A 19,326-nucleotide genomic window follows, 5' to 3' on the forward strand; every position below is an offset into this window, starting at 1 on the left:
AGGCAACTTCATGCAAACTTTTTTACTTACACATTCTGTGGCTGTGACTATTAATGAGCTTGAGATGACAGATTTTCCTCCATTAAAGCTCACTGAAACATCAAGAGTTCTGAAAGAAAATGAAGAAACTGTATTAAAGATAAAGATTAGAGGATTGTGAGGTATTTTTATTTCCTCATATAACTCAAAATCATCTAGAAAGTCTACTTTGATCAGTTATCCCAGCTTTTTTCTTAGTTCCAGGCCTGACTCAATGGCCAGAGGCCAATTTCTTAAATGATCTAATTATTCCTAAAAGAAGCATTAACAAAACTAGGAACATTAAGAAATTCCTCAAGCCAAAGAAATGCTGAGATTGTTCCAGGTTCACAAAAACCTAAGAAGAGCAAAAAAATTCCCTCAATCCCATTTAGCTTATTTTCCCTGTCCTAGACATTACTATCATCAAAAGATCATTGTTTAAGAATATAAATTGTAAACAATAAACCACTCAGGGATAAAATATGGAGGAAGTGATAATGAAGGGGGAGATGTGCTGAAGAAAAAAAAGAGAATATGATTTATTTGAAGGTATTTGTTGTATATGGTCCCTGGATATTAAAATATCTTGAAAAAAGTTATGAAAAGAGAATATAATTTTTAATCATGGCTTAGAAATATCAGAGTTAAAATACAGCTCTTATCTTATAAATATGATTTCAAATTATAAAATAATAAATAAAATTTCATTAATTCAGATTCTAGTAATTCATTATTTGGGACCAGTCAGAAGTCGGCAGTTTTCACTTTTTTTAAACTAGGTCTAACAAGATAACAAAGGGAAAAATATGGTAAGGAGATTTTAAAGTATTAAGGAAACAGCTATTTTCCAAAATAGTTTACAGAGTATATTATCATATAATAATTGGTATGCCAACATTTCAAAGCTATCCATTCATTAAAGCATCAAGAAGTAGGTAACATTTTGTTAATTTGGCTTCTATACAATGCCATGCTCCAATTCTCATAAAATATTCTAAATTCCAAGAATTAATAGCTAGGAACTTTGCCTTAATTACTCTCAATTAGTAAAATTTTTGTTCCATTCAGATGATTGCTTCCCTATGTCTTGAGTTGAGTGCCAAGTACTACTAGTCTTATAGAGTTAGGATAAAGCAGAAGCAATCTCAAGCCACCGGTAAAATTTTCAGTAACGATGCCAGAGAGAGCAGAGATGAGAAATAGTATTTACTCCCTGCTATGTGCCAGACATGGTCCTAGGCATTTTATGGACATTATCTCATTTAATCACCACAATAGCCCTTAAAGTAAACAGTAGTTTCAGTTTTACAGAGGGAACACATAAGGCTCAGAAATGCTAATTACTTTGTTCAATGTTGTAAAGCTAGGACTCTAATTTTGAAGTCTTTCCATCAGACCACAGAAGCTTAATGAAATGAAAGTCTTCAGTGTTTCTTTTCTCAAGGTATTATTGACTTTGGATTCAGACAGGAACACAGCCACGAGGAAAGATACTACTAGTAAACTTCTAGCTAAGCTCTTCTTCAAAATTCAGGAATACTTTAAAAAATATTTCCTGTAAAATATTCCCTTCATAATAACATTTTGTTTATAAAAAAAAAGTTTAGCTATATCAAGAAAAGAATGAGAACTTGGGAAGTTTATATCAACTTAACTGAACTTCTGAACTTGTCCAACATAGAATGCCAGGTGGCTTATTTAAGAAAAAAAATTTAAACCTGACTGCTTATTCTGCAGAACTGAGTGCCTTGTTTTGCTTTGCTTTATTTACTTATTTTTTTGAAGACTAAGCATAGTTGAATTAAAAAATAATCCTTCCCAGTTCCTAATTTCTCTACTTTAAAGCATGTACCAGAAAGCACATGATGTGGTAGGCACGGTTTAGTTTGGCAGATGATTATTTGATTCATAATAATGTAGTGTTGCAAGTAATCTTATTGATTCAACTTTTAACAGATCAATAAATATTGAGTGAAGTTGTTTATAATAAGGTACTTAGAATTCACGACAAATAAACCAGTTCTCTAATTCATAAAACACTCAAAACTTTTAATACTTACAAAAATGGAATAAGAACAGAAGAAAGTTTTTACATCAAAGTTCATTATTTTCTATAGTAAATATGCATGATGATGAGATCTTATAGGCAACCAAAATAACTGCATTGCCCCCAGATCATATATAACGTATTTAGTATAATGTGGCTGGTATCAAAAAAAAGAGTTAAGTCTCCACATATGGAAAGCCACCTGACGATTCTTTTGACATATGGATTCAATTGAAACAACATCACCTCCACCTTCCTAAGAGTAGTAATAACATGTTCAAAACATTTCCATCAACAACAGCACCAATGATGATGGCATTTACTGATTACTCATCATGAGCCAGACATATTACACTCTTCTTCTCACAGTGAGCCACCGAGATGGACAGTAGTATTTTGTACATTTCCCAAATGAGCAAACTGAAGCTTAGAAAGGTGATTTTTCCAAATGCTGGACTTCTCTGACTCTGTAATCAAAGTGCTTCTACCTCATACTTCCTTAATCCTTGACAAATAATTTAGGACCTCACATTTAAATTTCTCTCACTGAAAAGAGCTTGGTGTCACTCCTCAAGTTTTTACTATATTCACATATTGTTCATGGTTAACTAGAAAGGCATTTACTAATGCTAAGATAACAGGAAAAACACACACTAAAAGTTACTTCTGCTTTTACATATTGTAGTAGTTTCTTTATAAAAACATTTTTAAAATTATTGGTATAAAATTGGCACTGTCATGAAGCTGATACCTTTGTCCAAAGCTATGCTACTTGCTTGCTGACACAGAGATTGATAAAACCACCTCACCCTCGAACTCAAACCCAAATACCTTGGCCTTTCTTTGCCCCAAAGCTCTGAGATATGTACTTAATGTTTCTTTCATATCTTATGTTATTTCTGCTAGTGTCTTCAGATGGCTCATTCCTATTCCTATAGGATTTCTACTTCTGGTTAGTGAATTTCTGCCAGTAGAATCCACACTCTAAGTTTATAGAGACTTTCTCATGGACAAAATATATTAAAGCCATGCTGGTTTTATTACTTAATCTCATATGTGAGAGGTAAAGGGAGAATTCATCTTTATTTACCCTCAAAATCAATTAAAATTGAGAAATGAGACAGATTCAGCCCACATATTGGGGAATAAGAAGTCCTGGGTTTGAACCCTAGCTACTATACTCTCAATTTTGCATTTCTAAATTTATAAAATGGGGGAAATTGTATCTACTTCAGAATTGTTTTGTGGAGCTGGATAAAATAATATACACAAAATACCCAACACAGTGCCTGGAACACAGCAGTACTTTTAAATTACTGTAACATCTATTTTTCTAATGCTTTGCTCAGAATATAAAGGTGCTTTTACATAAACCTTTTAGATCCAAAATAATACAGATAATACAAAAAATGTATAGTAGTTTTAATAAAATAAAATAATGTAATGAAAAAATTACCTAATACTTTTTGTCTAAGTTAAAGAATTTCTATTCTACATACTGCCATATAAGAATATAGTAAGCTAAAATGTTTTAAAAAATGTCTAGTATAGAACGTCATGCAGGTTTGTATAAAAAATTTTTTCAAAGCTATTTCCTTCCTACTACAAAACATTATCTTGATTAAACCTAACCTTATAGCTATGTTGAGTTATGTGCTTAAACCTCCAACCTAAAACTGCACTCCTAATTGCTTTACGAGTGTTCTCCAATAAATTCATTCAATTGATCATTCTCTTATTCGTTAATTCAACAAGTATTTATGAATTGCCTACAATAGGCCAAGCTAGGCTGTGCTTGGTAATGAGGCTGCAATAACAAAACACAGCATTGTGATGTAACTGAAAGGAAGCCATACAAACAATTACAATAGAGCGTGGTATCAACTGAAACAAATACAAGCACAAGGGTCCTGGAGGACCTAATGGGAGACACAACCAACTCAGCCTTGCCACAGGGACATCAACCACGTCTCCTGTGGGATCACTTCTAAGATGAATCCTACAGTATAATAAGAAGGTAGTTAGGAGAGGAGATTAGAAAGGGAGAAGGAGCACAGTCTGACAGTCTAGAAGGCAAAAAGGAACTAAAAACCATTCAATGCAGCTGCAATACAAGAGTGTGAGAGCGTGAGTGTATGGCTTGGGGCTGCTGAGAGTGGTAGGGAAGGATCAGGAAGAACCCAGGGCGCCATCCTTAGAGATCTGGAAGTAGTATTAAGAGTTTTTAAACTGGATAGAAATACGGTCAGGATTGTGTTTTACAGATATCACTTTGTTGCAGTATAGAGCATGGGTTGAAAGAGTAAATTTCCACAGAAGATGGACTAGTTCAGAAAGTCTCAGTGTACACCCAGGAACCAAAGGACAGCTGAGCTGAAGCAATGGCAATGGGGTCACTGTGAAAATGAAAACTGGGAGCCATGGGAGAGTTAGAATAAAAACGACTTGGACATTCATTGGATGTAGGAGGTGAGGAAGAAGGAATAATTAAGATGACTTCAAAGTTCCTGTAGTGCAGAGGTTAAGTAGGTAGTCTTGTGTAGAAACACAGGAGAAGAAGTAGGTTTGAACAGAAGTACATGAGTTTAATTTGGGAGCTTAAAATTTAAGGTGCCTATGGGAAATCTGAGTGAGTTAGTAGACATTTGGAAAGCAGGTTTAGGGCTAAGGAAAAGATCTTGTCTACATATTTGGAGCTCATCAACAAGAAAAGGAAGCCTGAGGGAAGATGTGTTTATGGGTCAGGAATCTAACCATGATAAAAACTGAGCTTTAAGTGTTGTAAGAACTGGAGACAGGTGACATCTGAGAAGAAACAACCAGGGAGGGAGGTGAGAATATGAAGTCATGAGAGACCAGGGAGGACCTTCTGAGACAGGACTAGCCCATGGCGCAGATAATGCAGGGCAGTCAGGGAACATAAGGCTGAGAAGAGACAACGACTTCAACGTCCTTTTCTGTAAGTTGGTTCTACATTGTTTAGAATCGCTTACAAATATCTTAATACCCTTTTTTGCTCCATCCTTAGAATATTTTTTCCAAAGTAGAAGAATAGAAGAATCCTAAAAAAGTCGTATAACAGAAAGATTGTTTGATGCATTTCAATGTCAATTGGTAATTAATAGTGATAAAGCTAAATTCATTCCATATGAGAAATTATTAAATAATATTATGATATGTAATTAAGTAAATAAAATTCACTATTTCCTAATGATCACAGCGCTCTTATTTAATGTTTGAATATGTATGACACTTCCAAACAGGAGAGTGACTCAGTGCCATGTGATAGAGCTACTCTCATCTGAGAAATTTCATACTTCATGAAATATGGTTGACATTTCAATCCACAGTAACCTATTTGCAAAGTATTCATTTGCTACTGATTTTATGCCTATCCAATAAAAGATTACCATTTTATGATCCATTAAAAAAGATGAAAAAATTAAATAAAATTCTGAAAGACATTTGCTGGAAGTAATAAATAATTTACTTCCAATTTGCACATACTGGAAATTAAACTGGCAACTACTCAAAAAGTTATTAAAATTATGGTGACTTAAGATATTTTGAAATCAAGGGCTACCATTTAATACTCTGCAGAGCTTTTTTAAAGTTAGCCTTATGAATAATAAAGATTATGAGTTGAAAAATTAGATTTCATATTTGTAAGTATTCTAAAGATTCCATTTATACTTATGAGTATATATGTAAATTAACATCTTGTCTAAGGATATTTTCTTCAAAGTGGTTAAAGGATTCTGGAATAAAATAATTTCTTCTTGAGATACCTCCATATATGTGTGTGCAACTGAAACAAACACTGCAGTCGGGAAGACAGCTAGGTTGTAAAAGAAAAAACTACATTCAGAGAAGTACTGGATATCACACATTATAAATGTTTTTAGTATTACACTGAAAATAACCCCTTTTGAACTGTTTTGTGTATTTCAATAAAATACTGAAAAGGCATTTGAAAATAATCAATTTTAGTACCTTTCATCTAAAAATGTCAAATACCTTAGTACTATTAAAATTTTTGATAATATAAAATTTAGAAGATATATAAGAGGATTTAAATACATATTTAAGGATAATTCTCTATCTTATCATATAGCTGCCTCTCTTTGAACACTTGTAGTTACCAAAACACCCAGTAATTCTAATTATTAGAAAGAGCTTCTTCTATTGAAATGTGCTTATTTCCTCTTTTCTTCTCCTTTCCTTGGAGAATAAAGAATAAGTCAAATCTATCTTTCGCATGATAAACCTGATGTTTCTATACAGCTGATGTGTCACACCTGAATCACATCTTTTTCTGTATTTTAAATTGCACCGTATTTAGCACTTCCATACTTGGCAACATCTTGTTGGCCTTTCCCTAGATGTACTCAAATTAAGTACTGGTTCTCTTAAAAGATAATTTCCAGAATTGAATATAATACTTAGGATGGAGATACAATACAGATTAGGTGAATTTATCAGATTTATAGGTATAATGAGAAAGCAATGCACAATACGAATGTACAGTTCGTGTTCCACTACTGGAGTGGGACACAGAGTATAGTGAAATAGAGGTCCTTAGCCTTAACCTAGCTCACCAAGATTCTAATGTTTGCACTGAAAATTAAGACATAACTAATGTCCTACTGTCTATGATAAAGAACAGAATAAATCAAGTCTCATTCTTCATAAGGAGCAGAAAAAAGAATAAAGTTTTGGGTGTATCACCTGCTACTAAGAAACCGAGTTGGAGATTGTATAGCTATACACACACATCCATATATAGGTGTGTTTTGAAAAGAAGTGTTAGTGTGAGAAACTGTGTAAAGGCAGAGTTTGTGCAACCAAGAAAGATAAATGGAATTAATTAATTTCATCCCAGACAAAATGGGTTATATTGCAAAAATAATAATTTTGATGAAAATAAAAGGATTCTATTACTAAGTCAGGCTTCCACTACATGTCTGCCACACCATTCACCTCAGTGAGCCTTCAGTATCAAACATTAAAATTTTCCGCATACACTGATGTCCCTCTACTTCATACTCAAAACACACTGTCAAGCGTCTTCCCACACTGCCTTTTAAGAGATTTAGTACTATCGGTTTCATCTGATTTAGATATTTATTTCATATTTGCCTAAAGATTCTGGCCAATGTTTTTGAAAGCACATTTAACTACACCATATGCCTCCTTAAATCATCTCTATCAAACAAGCTGTAGAATTAAGGCTCTGGTTCATTCTGTTCTGCTTTTTTTTCTTCACAATGTGTTTATGTATATTTGCCCAATTTACTCTGTTCTTCTTGCCAAATTACAGGTTTGAGATTTCAACTACTGCAGAGCAGCTGTGCTATTGTTGATGTCACATGAAACCAAGGTCAGGGAAGAAGCCTGGTGACACTTTGAACACTGAAAGTACTGGCGACACCGACATACTATACTAGGAGGCAATCTCCCTGGAATGGGGAGGATTCAAATAACTTCACAGTCCTTCCTACTCAAACTTAAGATTTTTGGTACAAACGAACCACTGGCAGAAATAAACTCCCAGACAATCTATAGATTTTTCTTGGTAAGCAAATCAGTAATCATATGACATTTTAAAACTAACTTGTATCCAGTGAAAGAAATAGAAAAAAATAGCCTAACTACCAACACCTTAACCTTCTGTTTACAAACTAAGAATTTATTCATCTTAGTCTAAAAATCTGTATCAAAGAGATGTAGTATGTAGAGCTCTCTCAAACAAAATACATCAAAGACCCATTCCAACCATGCAAAACAGTAATATACCTGGAGAAGATTTGGCCAGATATTTCAACTTTTGTTTACTACATGACATTAATTTCCAAATGCAAACCTAGGCCCTAGTGGTTCTGCTACATTCTTAGTTCCCATCTCAAAGTAAATATCTTCATGTTAGCCCTCTTTCAAATCAAAATTCACAAGTCTAGATTTTTAAAAGAATAATCCTCAAACAAATGTAATTCTGGAAGTAACATAAAGATGAGAAAGGAACAAACAGAACAGGCTAATGAGATGAGGCACATGTCCACGGATCCAGCTCTGAGACTCTGCATCTGGCTTTGAGGCTGTCTGTCCAGGGTTACTTCACCAGCGTGTTGTTAATTATTTAACTGAGAGAACAGGGGGAACCATCACCACATCTGTCACCCTGACACAGGAAAAACCTTCATTCATTGTTAGGCCAGATGTGTTTATTTGAAACATAGTCTAACTAGCTACTTAATGGGTTTGAATCCGTAGCCAAAAGCTAATTAAGCATCGGCCACCTTACAAGGCTAAACTGTTTCAGCTGTGTTGATGTTAATTCAAACTCATAAGAGAGCTCATCACCTACAAAAGTATCAGAAGAAAATTCAAGGCACAGGAAAGGTCCAAATTACTTGCAACATACTTAGTAGAACAAATGTCTTAAATACTCAGTACATTAACAAAATAAAATCTTGTCCAGCTTTGCCTCAGTAATATCATGTACTCAATACCAAAAACAGGGGGGGAGGCAAAAGTATTTTAGACAGATCTCCCCCCAAATTTCCCAGTTTTCTTGTAAATAAATATGAATATCAAAAGCCAAACAAATGATTTCTTGTGTGTCCGATTTTTATTATTCTTTACATGATTTTTTTAAATCGTATCTCCTGAGTATTTAGCCAGTCTACAAATCACTAAAGAATGTCAGCAGTCTCTATGGTAGACTTATAAGAAGACCAGGCACAAAGGCAAATTCTAGAGAAAACAGTTCAGTGCCTGGAACAGCACAGGCATATTACATTTTATAACAACTGTGTTGAAGAAAGTAAGCTGTCTTCTTTAAGTAATTACTACATTTAAAAAGAAAAGGAAGACCTTTCCTCTCTTAAATGGCACCCCTCCCCAAAATAGGATTCTGATTATTTTTCTCCTTATATAGATCCCTGCCCCCAGCAATCAAATGTACTTTTTTAGCTTTTCATATAACTAGTAAATCAAAATTTTGAGAAAAATGTATTCATCCTTTCATCTAACACACATTTAGCTAATTTGTTATGTGTCAGGCATTGTGTTAGGTGCTTAAGATATAGCAAGAAACAAGACAAAACTCATCTTAGCAGAAATGAAACACACAAATCAATAAATGCTTTAGAGAAAAAATAAAACCATTTAAAGTGAAGAGAGAGTACTAACTGATGGGAGGGGGAAGACTGATTAAATGGGGTGGCCAGAAGGGCTTACTGAGAAGGTGGCCTTTGGACAAGACTTGGAGAAGGCGAGAGAGTGAGCCACGAGGGGAAGAGCAGGCATGGGATGTACAGGGCATAATTGGCCGACATGAGAGTATGCTGATGTGGTTAAGGAGCAGGATATGGTTAAGAGGCCAGCAGGGCCATAACAGAAAGAGCAAAAGGGAGATGAAGACTGAGATGTAATGTAAGGAGCCAGATCCTGTAGAACCTCATAGAAGATTACAGAGATCAGATTTCACTCTGGGTGGACATGGAGAACTCAATTATCAAGGACTTTTATCAAGTAGAGGGGACATAGACCAATCAGTTTGAACAGGATTGTTCCTGTCAAGGAGAAAGGCACAAAAGCCAGTTGAGAACTTAGTAAACCAAAAAAGAGATGATAGTAGCTTGGTCTAGGATGGTATCGGTGGAGGTAGTGGGGTACGACTGGATTTTGAACGTATTTTGGGATTAGAGCTGACTTGCCAATGGACTGCATTTAAGAGAAATCAATAATGACTCAAAAGGTTTTTGAACTGAACAACAGAAATGATGGAGCTTCCAGTGACTAAAATAGAAAAGACAGATCAGGGTGCAGATTAGGGGGAACAATCAAGGGAACCAATGTGGAATTATAGATTCAATGAAATAGGACCGAGCTTCAAGTCGACAGTTTTATCATGGCTAATACAAGACATGATTACCCAGAAAGCCACCAAGTTCCACTATGTCCTTGGGGTTAATATGGCTCCATGCAAAATGGACTTGCCTCAAATTCCAAGGCCAGCCTAATTTAGCCAAAAGCATGTTGCCAATGACACTACCTTATTACATTACAGAAAATGAGCATGTTTTTATAGAAAGAAAACAGATTCCGATAGTCTTGCTTTTATGTTATATTATGCAGCTCCTTTCAATCAATTAAAAATAAAAAGCTGATACTGCTCCAATTTACTTAGATGACCAGAAGTGATATCTAACAGATATCTTGCATATCTCAGCATCCACAGAAGTTAAGTGCTCAAGTCAATTTCAAGCTACTTTCGTGGAGAAAAATATAGTTTTCACTCTCTTAACACTAGTCCAGATTTTGGACTGGGGCCTTGTATAGTTTATTTTCCTTTGCTATAGGTGCAAAATCGGTATAAAATGATTTGTAAAACTGTATCCTATCCATTATCCTAAACGTATTGTATCCACTGCTGCTGAGCTAGAGAACATCTGAACTATTTGTAATCATTTTCTTCATAATAGAGAGGATAGAAAGAATCACAAATGAAAATACTAAATTACTAGTGAAATTATTTGTATATAGGTGATTCAAATAAAAGCTCTTCTTCCAAACTACATATCCCTTATTTTAGCCAGCTATCATTATGGTTTATTATCATACCAAAGAACATGAGAAGATAGACCTTAACAGAACTAGGTCACAAATTAAAGCACAAATATTTCCTAGTCCACAGTGTGCTTCATTGAGACATGTTCCTTTTGCCCTCTAATCATAATATTTAAATACTGTAATAATTAGTCAAAATTTCACTTTGGAACTTGTGCATGTGTGTATATATATATGTATGTGTGTGTGTATACACGTGCACATGTGTAAATTCAATATTCTAAAGTTCAAAATAATGACTGTGGTTTTGATTATCTAAAGAGTGTAACAACAGTTCTCAATCCCATCCAGATACAGACTCTTTTAATCAATATTTAAGGAACAGGATAAGTAAAACTTTACTATTTTCAACTTAACTATCATTGAATTTCAACCAGAGTGACTAGCCTAGGGCTCACTGTTTCATATATATCTGTACATAAGAAAAGATGCAATGAAACAACTAATGTATATTTGTCACCATTTCCTAATAATTTGTAGCTAAAACACATTTTTAAAATGTTTTTAATCAAGCACTTACTCTCCAGCTTTATTCAGGGTAGGTGCAGGACAAAGCATAGAATTAATCTCCACACTTACTGGGTTTACACCTAGAAAATAAAATGCCACTGAATCAATAAAAGGCTTTGTATTTCACACAGATTCATTAATAGTAGAAAGAGCACACAGCAGTAAGAGTTGAAGTTTGGAACATTAGATATATTAGCATGAAAAACCAAAAAGATTGTCATCTGAAAAAAGAGGAGAAGGAAAAGAGAAAGAAAAATCTCTATATGACTCATTGATATACGGTATTAGTAAATTTTTGATAAATGATTTTTGGACTTAGATTAAGTTCATGACATTTGTAGATACTATAAAATTATCACCTTCTTCCTCCATTTTTCAAGTATCTAAGATTTTTAAGGATAAACTATACATTTTAAAAGAATTTAAAAACAATGGAGGAAAGAATGTCCAAAGGAGAATGAATTTATTTCAAGAGTTTAATAAAATATTTGTGTCTACAATAAATATATTTTATAAAACCAAACACTTAAATTGCTCCTGTAATTTTAATATGAAAAAAATGATCTTGACATATTCAGAAGAGTTTCATAATAAAATAATGATGGAAATATAATCTGACTCCATCTATTTGTATGAGGATTTACTTTAATAAACAATCTTTTGTAGCTAAGTATAAAATGTTTATATTATAATCAACTCACATATGTAATCAAAAGGAATTAGGTAATGCTAACTCTTAGGTACACATGGCAACTGAATAAAAAAATTATTATTTTGTCCTCTTCAATTGTGGAACCTACTATGAAGAGAGTTTTTTACAAATATTATTGTCTTGTTTTACCAAAATGATGATCTTATTAGGAAAGAAAGGAAATAACTATGACATATACCATGCTGAGATCCTCACCACTTTAATTCAACAAACATATATTGAATAGTTACTGTGTATGTAGCCAAAGCTGTATTAAGTGGAGTGTTTGGTATCTTCAGATAAATACAGCAAAACTGTAGGTGATTTCTCAAAAAATAGTTCTACCAGAGTTAGAGCATCTGACACATAGATTAAAATTTAGAAGTCAGTGAGGGAAAAATGTCTTTAATGCAGACCCCAAATTCTCAGAATTCTAAGATCCATTTAAGAGGGGAAGTTTTTCTTAGAATGAAGATAAGAAACAATACTTTCGTCTGCTTTTTTGAAAGCAAAGCTAGGGAAAATAAAGCCTAATCCCATAAATATGATAATTTTCAGCAAATACAGGGCTGGGTACTCACTGGAGATATCAGTTATCTATAAGGCAAAAAGCTTGTCTCAGGAAACTGACTGAAAAATTATTGGGAAATCAGATAAAAAACAAGTGGCAATAAAATAAGACAGTAAGTAGTATAGCAGTCCAAGATAGTTAGGTTTTCAGGCAAGAGTGACAAGAAATAAATGTGAAAAAGAGGCAGTCAAATTAGGCAGTTGATGTAGCCATACAGAATGTGGTCTTGAAAATTGGGTTCAACTCTCAGCTTTGCCCAATATTAGCTGGGTCACCATAGGCAAATTGTTTGACTCTTCCAGCCACAAAACCATCATCTGGACAATGAGGCTAGTTAGGATATGGTCCAGCATTTATTAAGTTATGAACAAATATTGCCATCATCAAATAATAAATAATAGTTATTATTATTCATGCTATCATTGGACGTCACTTCTTTCTTCTTTGATTAAAAGTATAGCATAATTCATTTCAAGTCAGGGAAAAGAGGGAAACACTTGATGCTGATATGCTGTGTAGACATTAAAGCAACATTGGAATTATGGGGAACTTACTCTTCACATATGTTTCGTTTACAGTGTAAGTACAGAGAACATTGGCATTCCGATTTCCCAAGATGAATCCATTTCCCGTCAACACAATTTGAAATTTGTCTAGAAATAAAATGCAAAATAAACATTTTAATTACTGCTTTACCAAAAAAAGACATAACTTCAAAGTATCAAGATGCATAAAAAGAATTTCTTAATACTATTCAGCCAATGAATAACAATGAAGACATGGCTCTATTGTCAACTCTACTTGCTTTCTTAGAATCTCTAGGGAAATACAGTGTAGATACGATTCACTGCCAGATAAAGAAGGCAACCATTTTCAACTTACTAAGATGACTGTTAAAGTTCTAACCAGAGTGATTAGCCTAGGGCTCACTCTTTCATGTACATCTGTACATCAAGAAAAGATGCAATGAAACAACTAGTGTATATTTGTCACCATTAGGAGGCAAATATTTTATTTACAAATATTTGTAAATAAAATATTTTCCAACAGTGACCAAGATGTTAGAATTGAAGCATGAAAGTCAACCCCAGACAGATGCCATGCAAACTTCCCCAAATTCTATCCTTAGGAAAATGTCATCAGGAAAGAAATATGTTTTGTTTTTTTTTCTGCTCTTGGGTATTGAGGTACAGGAATGTAAAGAAGAATAATTATTCATGTTCGTTGAACAGTCACGTGTGGTTTTTCTTTACCTATGACACTCCATATAGAGTTCTTTAACAGCTTCTTCACATTACTAAACTCAGTTTCATTTTCTGTTGCATATAAATTTATACCTAATCAGAGGTCACACATTTTGAATTACTACTCATCTATGGCCAGCCATTAAAGGAAGTTGATTTAGCTTATTATACTCCATATAGGAGTCACCAAATTTTAGAGAGTGAAGTAATATGCCAGAAGAAAAGTTAACTATCTCAATTGGCAACTAAATGCTGCTTAACTGCAAGATTATACATTAACTGTTTTGACAGTGATCAATTCTCAATTCTCTAAAATACCTACTATCTAACATAATTTAATACATTTGTAGTAATTGACTGTGGAAGAAAGTGATGCCATGCCACTCTCCATTAAGTGTGTTATGAATGGATTTTTATTTGTAACTTAAAATAAATTGCAGGTGAAACTTAAAATGGAACTCAGTAAAAAAGAGCATGGCTTTAGAGTCAGACAGACAGAAGTCTAACAGGACAATAAATAATATCAACCGAACCTCTCTCTGCCTCAGTTTCTTCCTGTGAACCAGGAATTATAAAACTGTCAAATAGTGTTGTTATGAGGACAAAGTAAAATTATAAATGTAAAGGACCCCATGCTTTGAGGTGTTTGAATATACTATTCCTCTTAAACATTTCAATAGACATTGACGAGGGAGTCTAAAGAATGAAGAGCTTGATACCACGTCCAGCAGTTGGGAGGCTCTGTGGTGAACAGCACAGAACATTTCCTCCCCTACGAGACCCAGTATTTTTCCTTTTCTAAGACAGGTTAAAATGAACTCCATGTCAGACTTGAAGAAGAAATAGAAGAGGCCAGAGAGAATTATACTCTTTGGTTAAGGATGGCTTGGAAGTACTAAAACCTGAGTCTGTTCTTAGCACCAGCTGATGAAGCCACCTGCTTCTTCCAAGCCATCCACCCATAAATCACTTCCTTATGTGATCTGAGCTGGCAGACACTGTATTTTGGCCAGGCCATTAAAGCATGGAGCTCAGCGTCTACAGATACATGACTGTTTAAACAATCAGATAAAAGAAAAAATTTCATGTTTTATTTTACTTGCCATAAGAAAGGTCTCAAACATGAACTAAATATACAGAAGATTCTAAAAGCCTGTCACACAATATGTTCATTATTTAAAATAACACTCCAATCTTAAAAATTTGAATTTAAAATAGAAATATTTCAAGGAATTATTTAAAAATTCTTACAGAAAAAGATGCCAAAAAAAGTTGAATTTGCAATTCTCTTTCCAACATGAGTTTCAAACATATATTTTAACTAGGAAAAATATACAAGTTCTTACATGTTATTTTTAAATTCTAACCACTTACCCCCCACACAGACACTTGAGGGTGACAATTCCAGAATTTCAGTGCATGACCGAGCTAGTATCTAAAAAAGAAAAAAGAAAACTAAGATATAGAACTAAGTGTTAACATGTAAAGAGAATTATAGTTTATTAATAATCTTGGGTCCTGTCCTTAACTTTAATAGATGAGAGAGAAAATCTTTTAACTATCACATATTCAAATACCAAGCTCTTAGGAAATTTCTGTGTGGTCTTTCACTATATATTCTAAGATTGTATTCTGTAGAAATCCTTATTTGATTAGAGTAAATACAAATAAGCACAGAAATGTGGGTGTTGTCTCAAAGTCTGGTAGTCTTAGATACAACAAGATAATTAAAATTTCCTGATAGTTAATGCTGACTTTCCCCATCAAGCAAAAACAAGACAGCACATCAGACCTCCTGTTTAATTATGCCAATTTAATATGTTTTCTATTAAGAGGTTCATATAATATCAATAAATAAACACTTCTTATTTGACTGGCATTTCTACTTGATTTCTCAGCCTCAATTCCCAAGAATGCTTATCTTCCTTATATGCATCAAATGTTATACTTGCACAACACAGCTCCTTGTGTGAGCCAAATATTATTCTCAAAAACACACTATGTTCTCCAGCATTCCCAGAGCACAGAAACAGAAGAGTTCTTCTTAGCTTGTTTTGAGAAACAGAAACTACCCTACAAGGCACAAGGCTACAAGTGAAAAACAACAGTGATGAAATAAGCTGCTCCTAATGGACACAACAATACCGTCTTTATTTTTAGAACTGCTCTGCACTACATTATCAGTCAGACAAGTTGCAGATGATCTTTGTACAACATTCCTTTTTTGATGGAAGTTGAAGACAGATGATGTACAGCAGTTTCTAGCATCTCCTGCTCATAACTAGAACAGGAAAGAAGGATTAGAGCAGGAAACAGAAATACAATACTTTCCGTGCTTTCATAATAGTGGAAATATAAATTTTCAGACTCTAAAAATTAGCTGAGTCAATCATGGAATTTTTCTTGCTGAATATGCTTCTCTGAAAGGGAGCATCGTCTCTATGTTTTAAGACCATTTTCCAATGAATCCACTTTCATGCAACAATGGAGGCATTTGTGGTTAGTAGGACACAAATATAGTAAAATTTAATGCCTGACCAACTTCAGATGAAGTCTATTCAAACTCAGAAATGTCCAAAGAGCCTCCATAGTCACCCAAAGATCTTTCAGCACCCAAATACCTCCTATTGGCCTGCTATTTTATCTTCTGTAATCAACACTCATTTCTCTTAGGAGTGTGAATCAGTGTTCAATTAAGGATTGAGATAAAAATTAAGAATTCACATTGTCAAAGGTTTATGTGCCCTCTTGGAGGGGAGGAATCTCAGATCACTAACAACTTCAAATATTTTAACATAATTTAGATAATAAGACTCTGAAGGAACAGAAAAGTTCTGCTTAAAGGCATAAAGAGATAAAAAGTTTCCAACTAACAAAAAGGTATTATCACTTTAGCTGATATGAAATAAACTAGAACAGGTCGGTGACCAGGAAAATGGAAGGCCACAGGATAACACAAAGTCCCCAAATCTGTTGTACCTGCCAGCAATTCTGAAGGAATTTGCTTTAAAACAGATCCCATTAAGGAGACTGAGTACATTTTTCAGTTTACCATCTCTTTATTAGTTATTTTAGGCACACCTCTATCAATATTACTGAAAAAATGTTTCAAGCATCAAGAAAAATTATGAGTTGTAAAGACAGAATTTATTGGAGATCAAAACCATTAAAAAAAATTCCTTAGAAGGAGGTAAATCAAGAACTTACAAAAGAGATTTCCACAGGCCATGTCAAAGGATATGCAACCCAGAATGACCTGTGAGAACTTCTGAAATTATGTTAGTTTTCCTCTCCTACAGATACTGACCACAATTAAATCAGATCTCAAAATATTTAAGACAAATGTGTGTACATTTAATTTGATATAATCTATCAAAACATTTTTAAAGTGATAGTCCTAATAGTAAGATCAAATGATCAATTCTTAAGACTGGAGAATAAATACCTTCAACGACCACTGACAATCTACATCCCTGAAGCCAGACCCTATTTAACCCTGGTAAGGTATTTTGATTTTAAAGAAAAGGTTCAGGATGATTTAGAAATTTATGTTTTGTTCAAGTCTGAGACTAAATAAATCAAATTACATGAAGCAGAAATTAAGAATAGCTAAAGGCTGTTTATATAGAATAGCTAAAGGCTGTTTATATCTTGCAATAAACTGAATAATATACATTTATATATACGAATATAATTATATTAGTTTAACATTTGTACTTAATTATTGAGTAAGGTGAATTTTATAGAAATATCATTGGATGGATAATTGACTCAGGTAACACACTTATTAAAAGGCAAGAAGTTCAGTCCCTGAGTCATAAAACTGGCATCACCATCTGATATGATTCAGTTGAATTCCCCACAGAAAATTACCTGCCATTCTCTAAAGTTTCACTTTGATTTGTAAAAAACTTGTTTGGACTTTTATTGTATTATCTGAGTGTATGAATCACCTCCTTTGATAAAAGACAAACTCTTTGAGCACAGAAATAGGATATTATACTATACAACCCTTTCCAGGCTAGCACATTGTTTTGTACATGCAGTACAACCAATAAAAGCTTAAAGAATAAAGACTGAATGTATGAATTAATGAGACTGTTTAAAATACCTATCCAGAAAGCAAATCAACAATCATATTAGGACTAAGATAAGGCAGAATAAAGTTAATTTAGTGAAAAAGCATGTAGCCCCTCAAATTTTGAATGTTCTAGAAACCTGTAATTTGAAACTAAATTCACCAAAACCATTTCCAAATGAAAATGATCTCAGAGAAAGAGAATGTGGTGGTGAGAGAAGACAGAGAAGAAAATGTATGCATTCTTAAAAAATAAAATTTGTTCTAAATTTGTTTTTCCATCTAGAGTTTACCATATTTCAATATTAAGAAAACTAGAAGTCAAAATACTTTGTATGCAAATAGTTTACATTATTATATTTTTAAAACAATTAGTTCATAAATACAAATCAGTTCATAATCTATTCTTACCAAGTAAATGCACAAGCTCAAATGCTCAAGATATCAAAATGAATCTATTATATTAAAACTGTCATCACTAAATGACAACTGATGGAGAGGACAACTATTTTGAACACTCTAGTTAATTTTACCAAATTAAAAACTGTTATTGATTGACTCAACATTGGATCAGGTGTCCCATCTATGTTAATTGATACATTATCTTTCATACTCTGCACTTCCATCATTTATACAACAGAGACTCTTGTAAGGATGTTTCTTCAAATTTGTGTTGCCATCTGTCTTCACTATATCTCAATAGAAATAGAAAATAGTTTCCACTAAAGGTTGGCCTTAGTTAATATCAGAGAGAGATAATAGCTTCATAGACCAAATTTAAAGACAAGCCAAATGCTATTAATAAAACCAGGGCACTTTAAGTCACGCACACACTAGATGCAAAATTATGTCATTTGAGATTTTGGAGTCCAATTATATATATATATATACATATATATATATATATATGTATATATATACATATATATATATATATATGTATATATATATATATATACACATATAGGCAAAGATTTTGATGCTCACCATGAAAAAAGTACACTACTGAAGCATCTGTTTGGTCAAAAAGCAATATTTGCATTAGGTGCATTTACAAATGAAAGTAACATGTATATTACATTTTAAATCCTCAAATATTAATATAGATGACAAAAGCCAAACTTTCTAAATTTAATTCAAGTATTAGTAGTCAGAAAAATCAAAGGAATTTCTAACAATGGTAATAATAACTATCATTTGTTGGGACCTTAAAAAAATCCAGAAACTGTGTACTAAGCACTTTATCTGAATTTCTTCAGTTAATTTTCCCAACCTTATGATTACATACTATTTTTATCCCCATTTTTTAGATGAGGAAAATGGGACTTAGAAAGATTTTTAAAGGTTGTCCTAGTGATATAGGCAGTACAGTTCAGGAAGAGAGCCAGGCCCTGGGAGAGTCAAGAAACCACATATTAGTAGCTCGTGGCCAGGTCCTGAGGCCAGTTAGTAAAACAGATTAAGCGAAAACAAACCAGCTAGATTCTACATGGGCAACAAAGGTAACCCAGTTACCTCAAAGTTCATGATACA

General features: G+C 33.5%; 1 protein-coding gene across 3 annotated transcripts in view; it reads right to left on the minus strand.

Moving 5' to 3' along the window:
* The window catches only part of ANTXR2 (ANTXR cell adhesion molecule 2), a 144,079-nt gene that overhangs the window by 93,964 nt on the left and 30,789 nt on the right, over window positions 1-19,326 (minus strand). For all 3 annotated transcript variants that reach the window (XM_036906438.2, XM_057502365.1, XM_057502366.1), the window contains exons 8-11: window positions 15,090-15,150; window positions 13,026-13,124; window positions 11,220-11,289; window positions 31-109 (exon numbers count right to left, since the gene is read on the minus strand). In XM_036906438.2, coding sequence (XP_036762333.2) covers window positions 31-109; window positions 11,220-11,289; window positions 13,026-13,124; window positions 15,090-15,150 — 309 coding nt within the window. The remainder of the gene's footprint in view (window positions 1-30; window positions 110-11,219; window positions 11,290-13,025; window positions 13,125-15,089; window positions 15,151-19,326) is intronic.

This window comes from Manis pentadactyla, chromosome 5, assembly GCF_030020395.1.
Source record: "Manis pentadactyla isolate mManPen7 chromosome 5, mManPen7.hap1, whole genome shotgun sequence".
Taxonomy (NCBI): Eukaryota; Metazoa; Chordata; class Mammalia; order Pholidota; family Manidae; genus Manis; species Manis pentadactyla.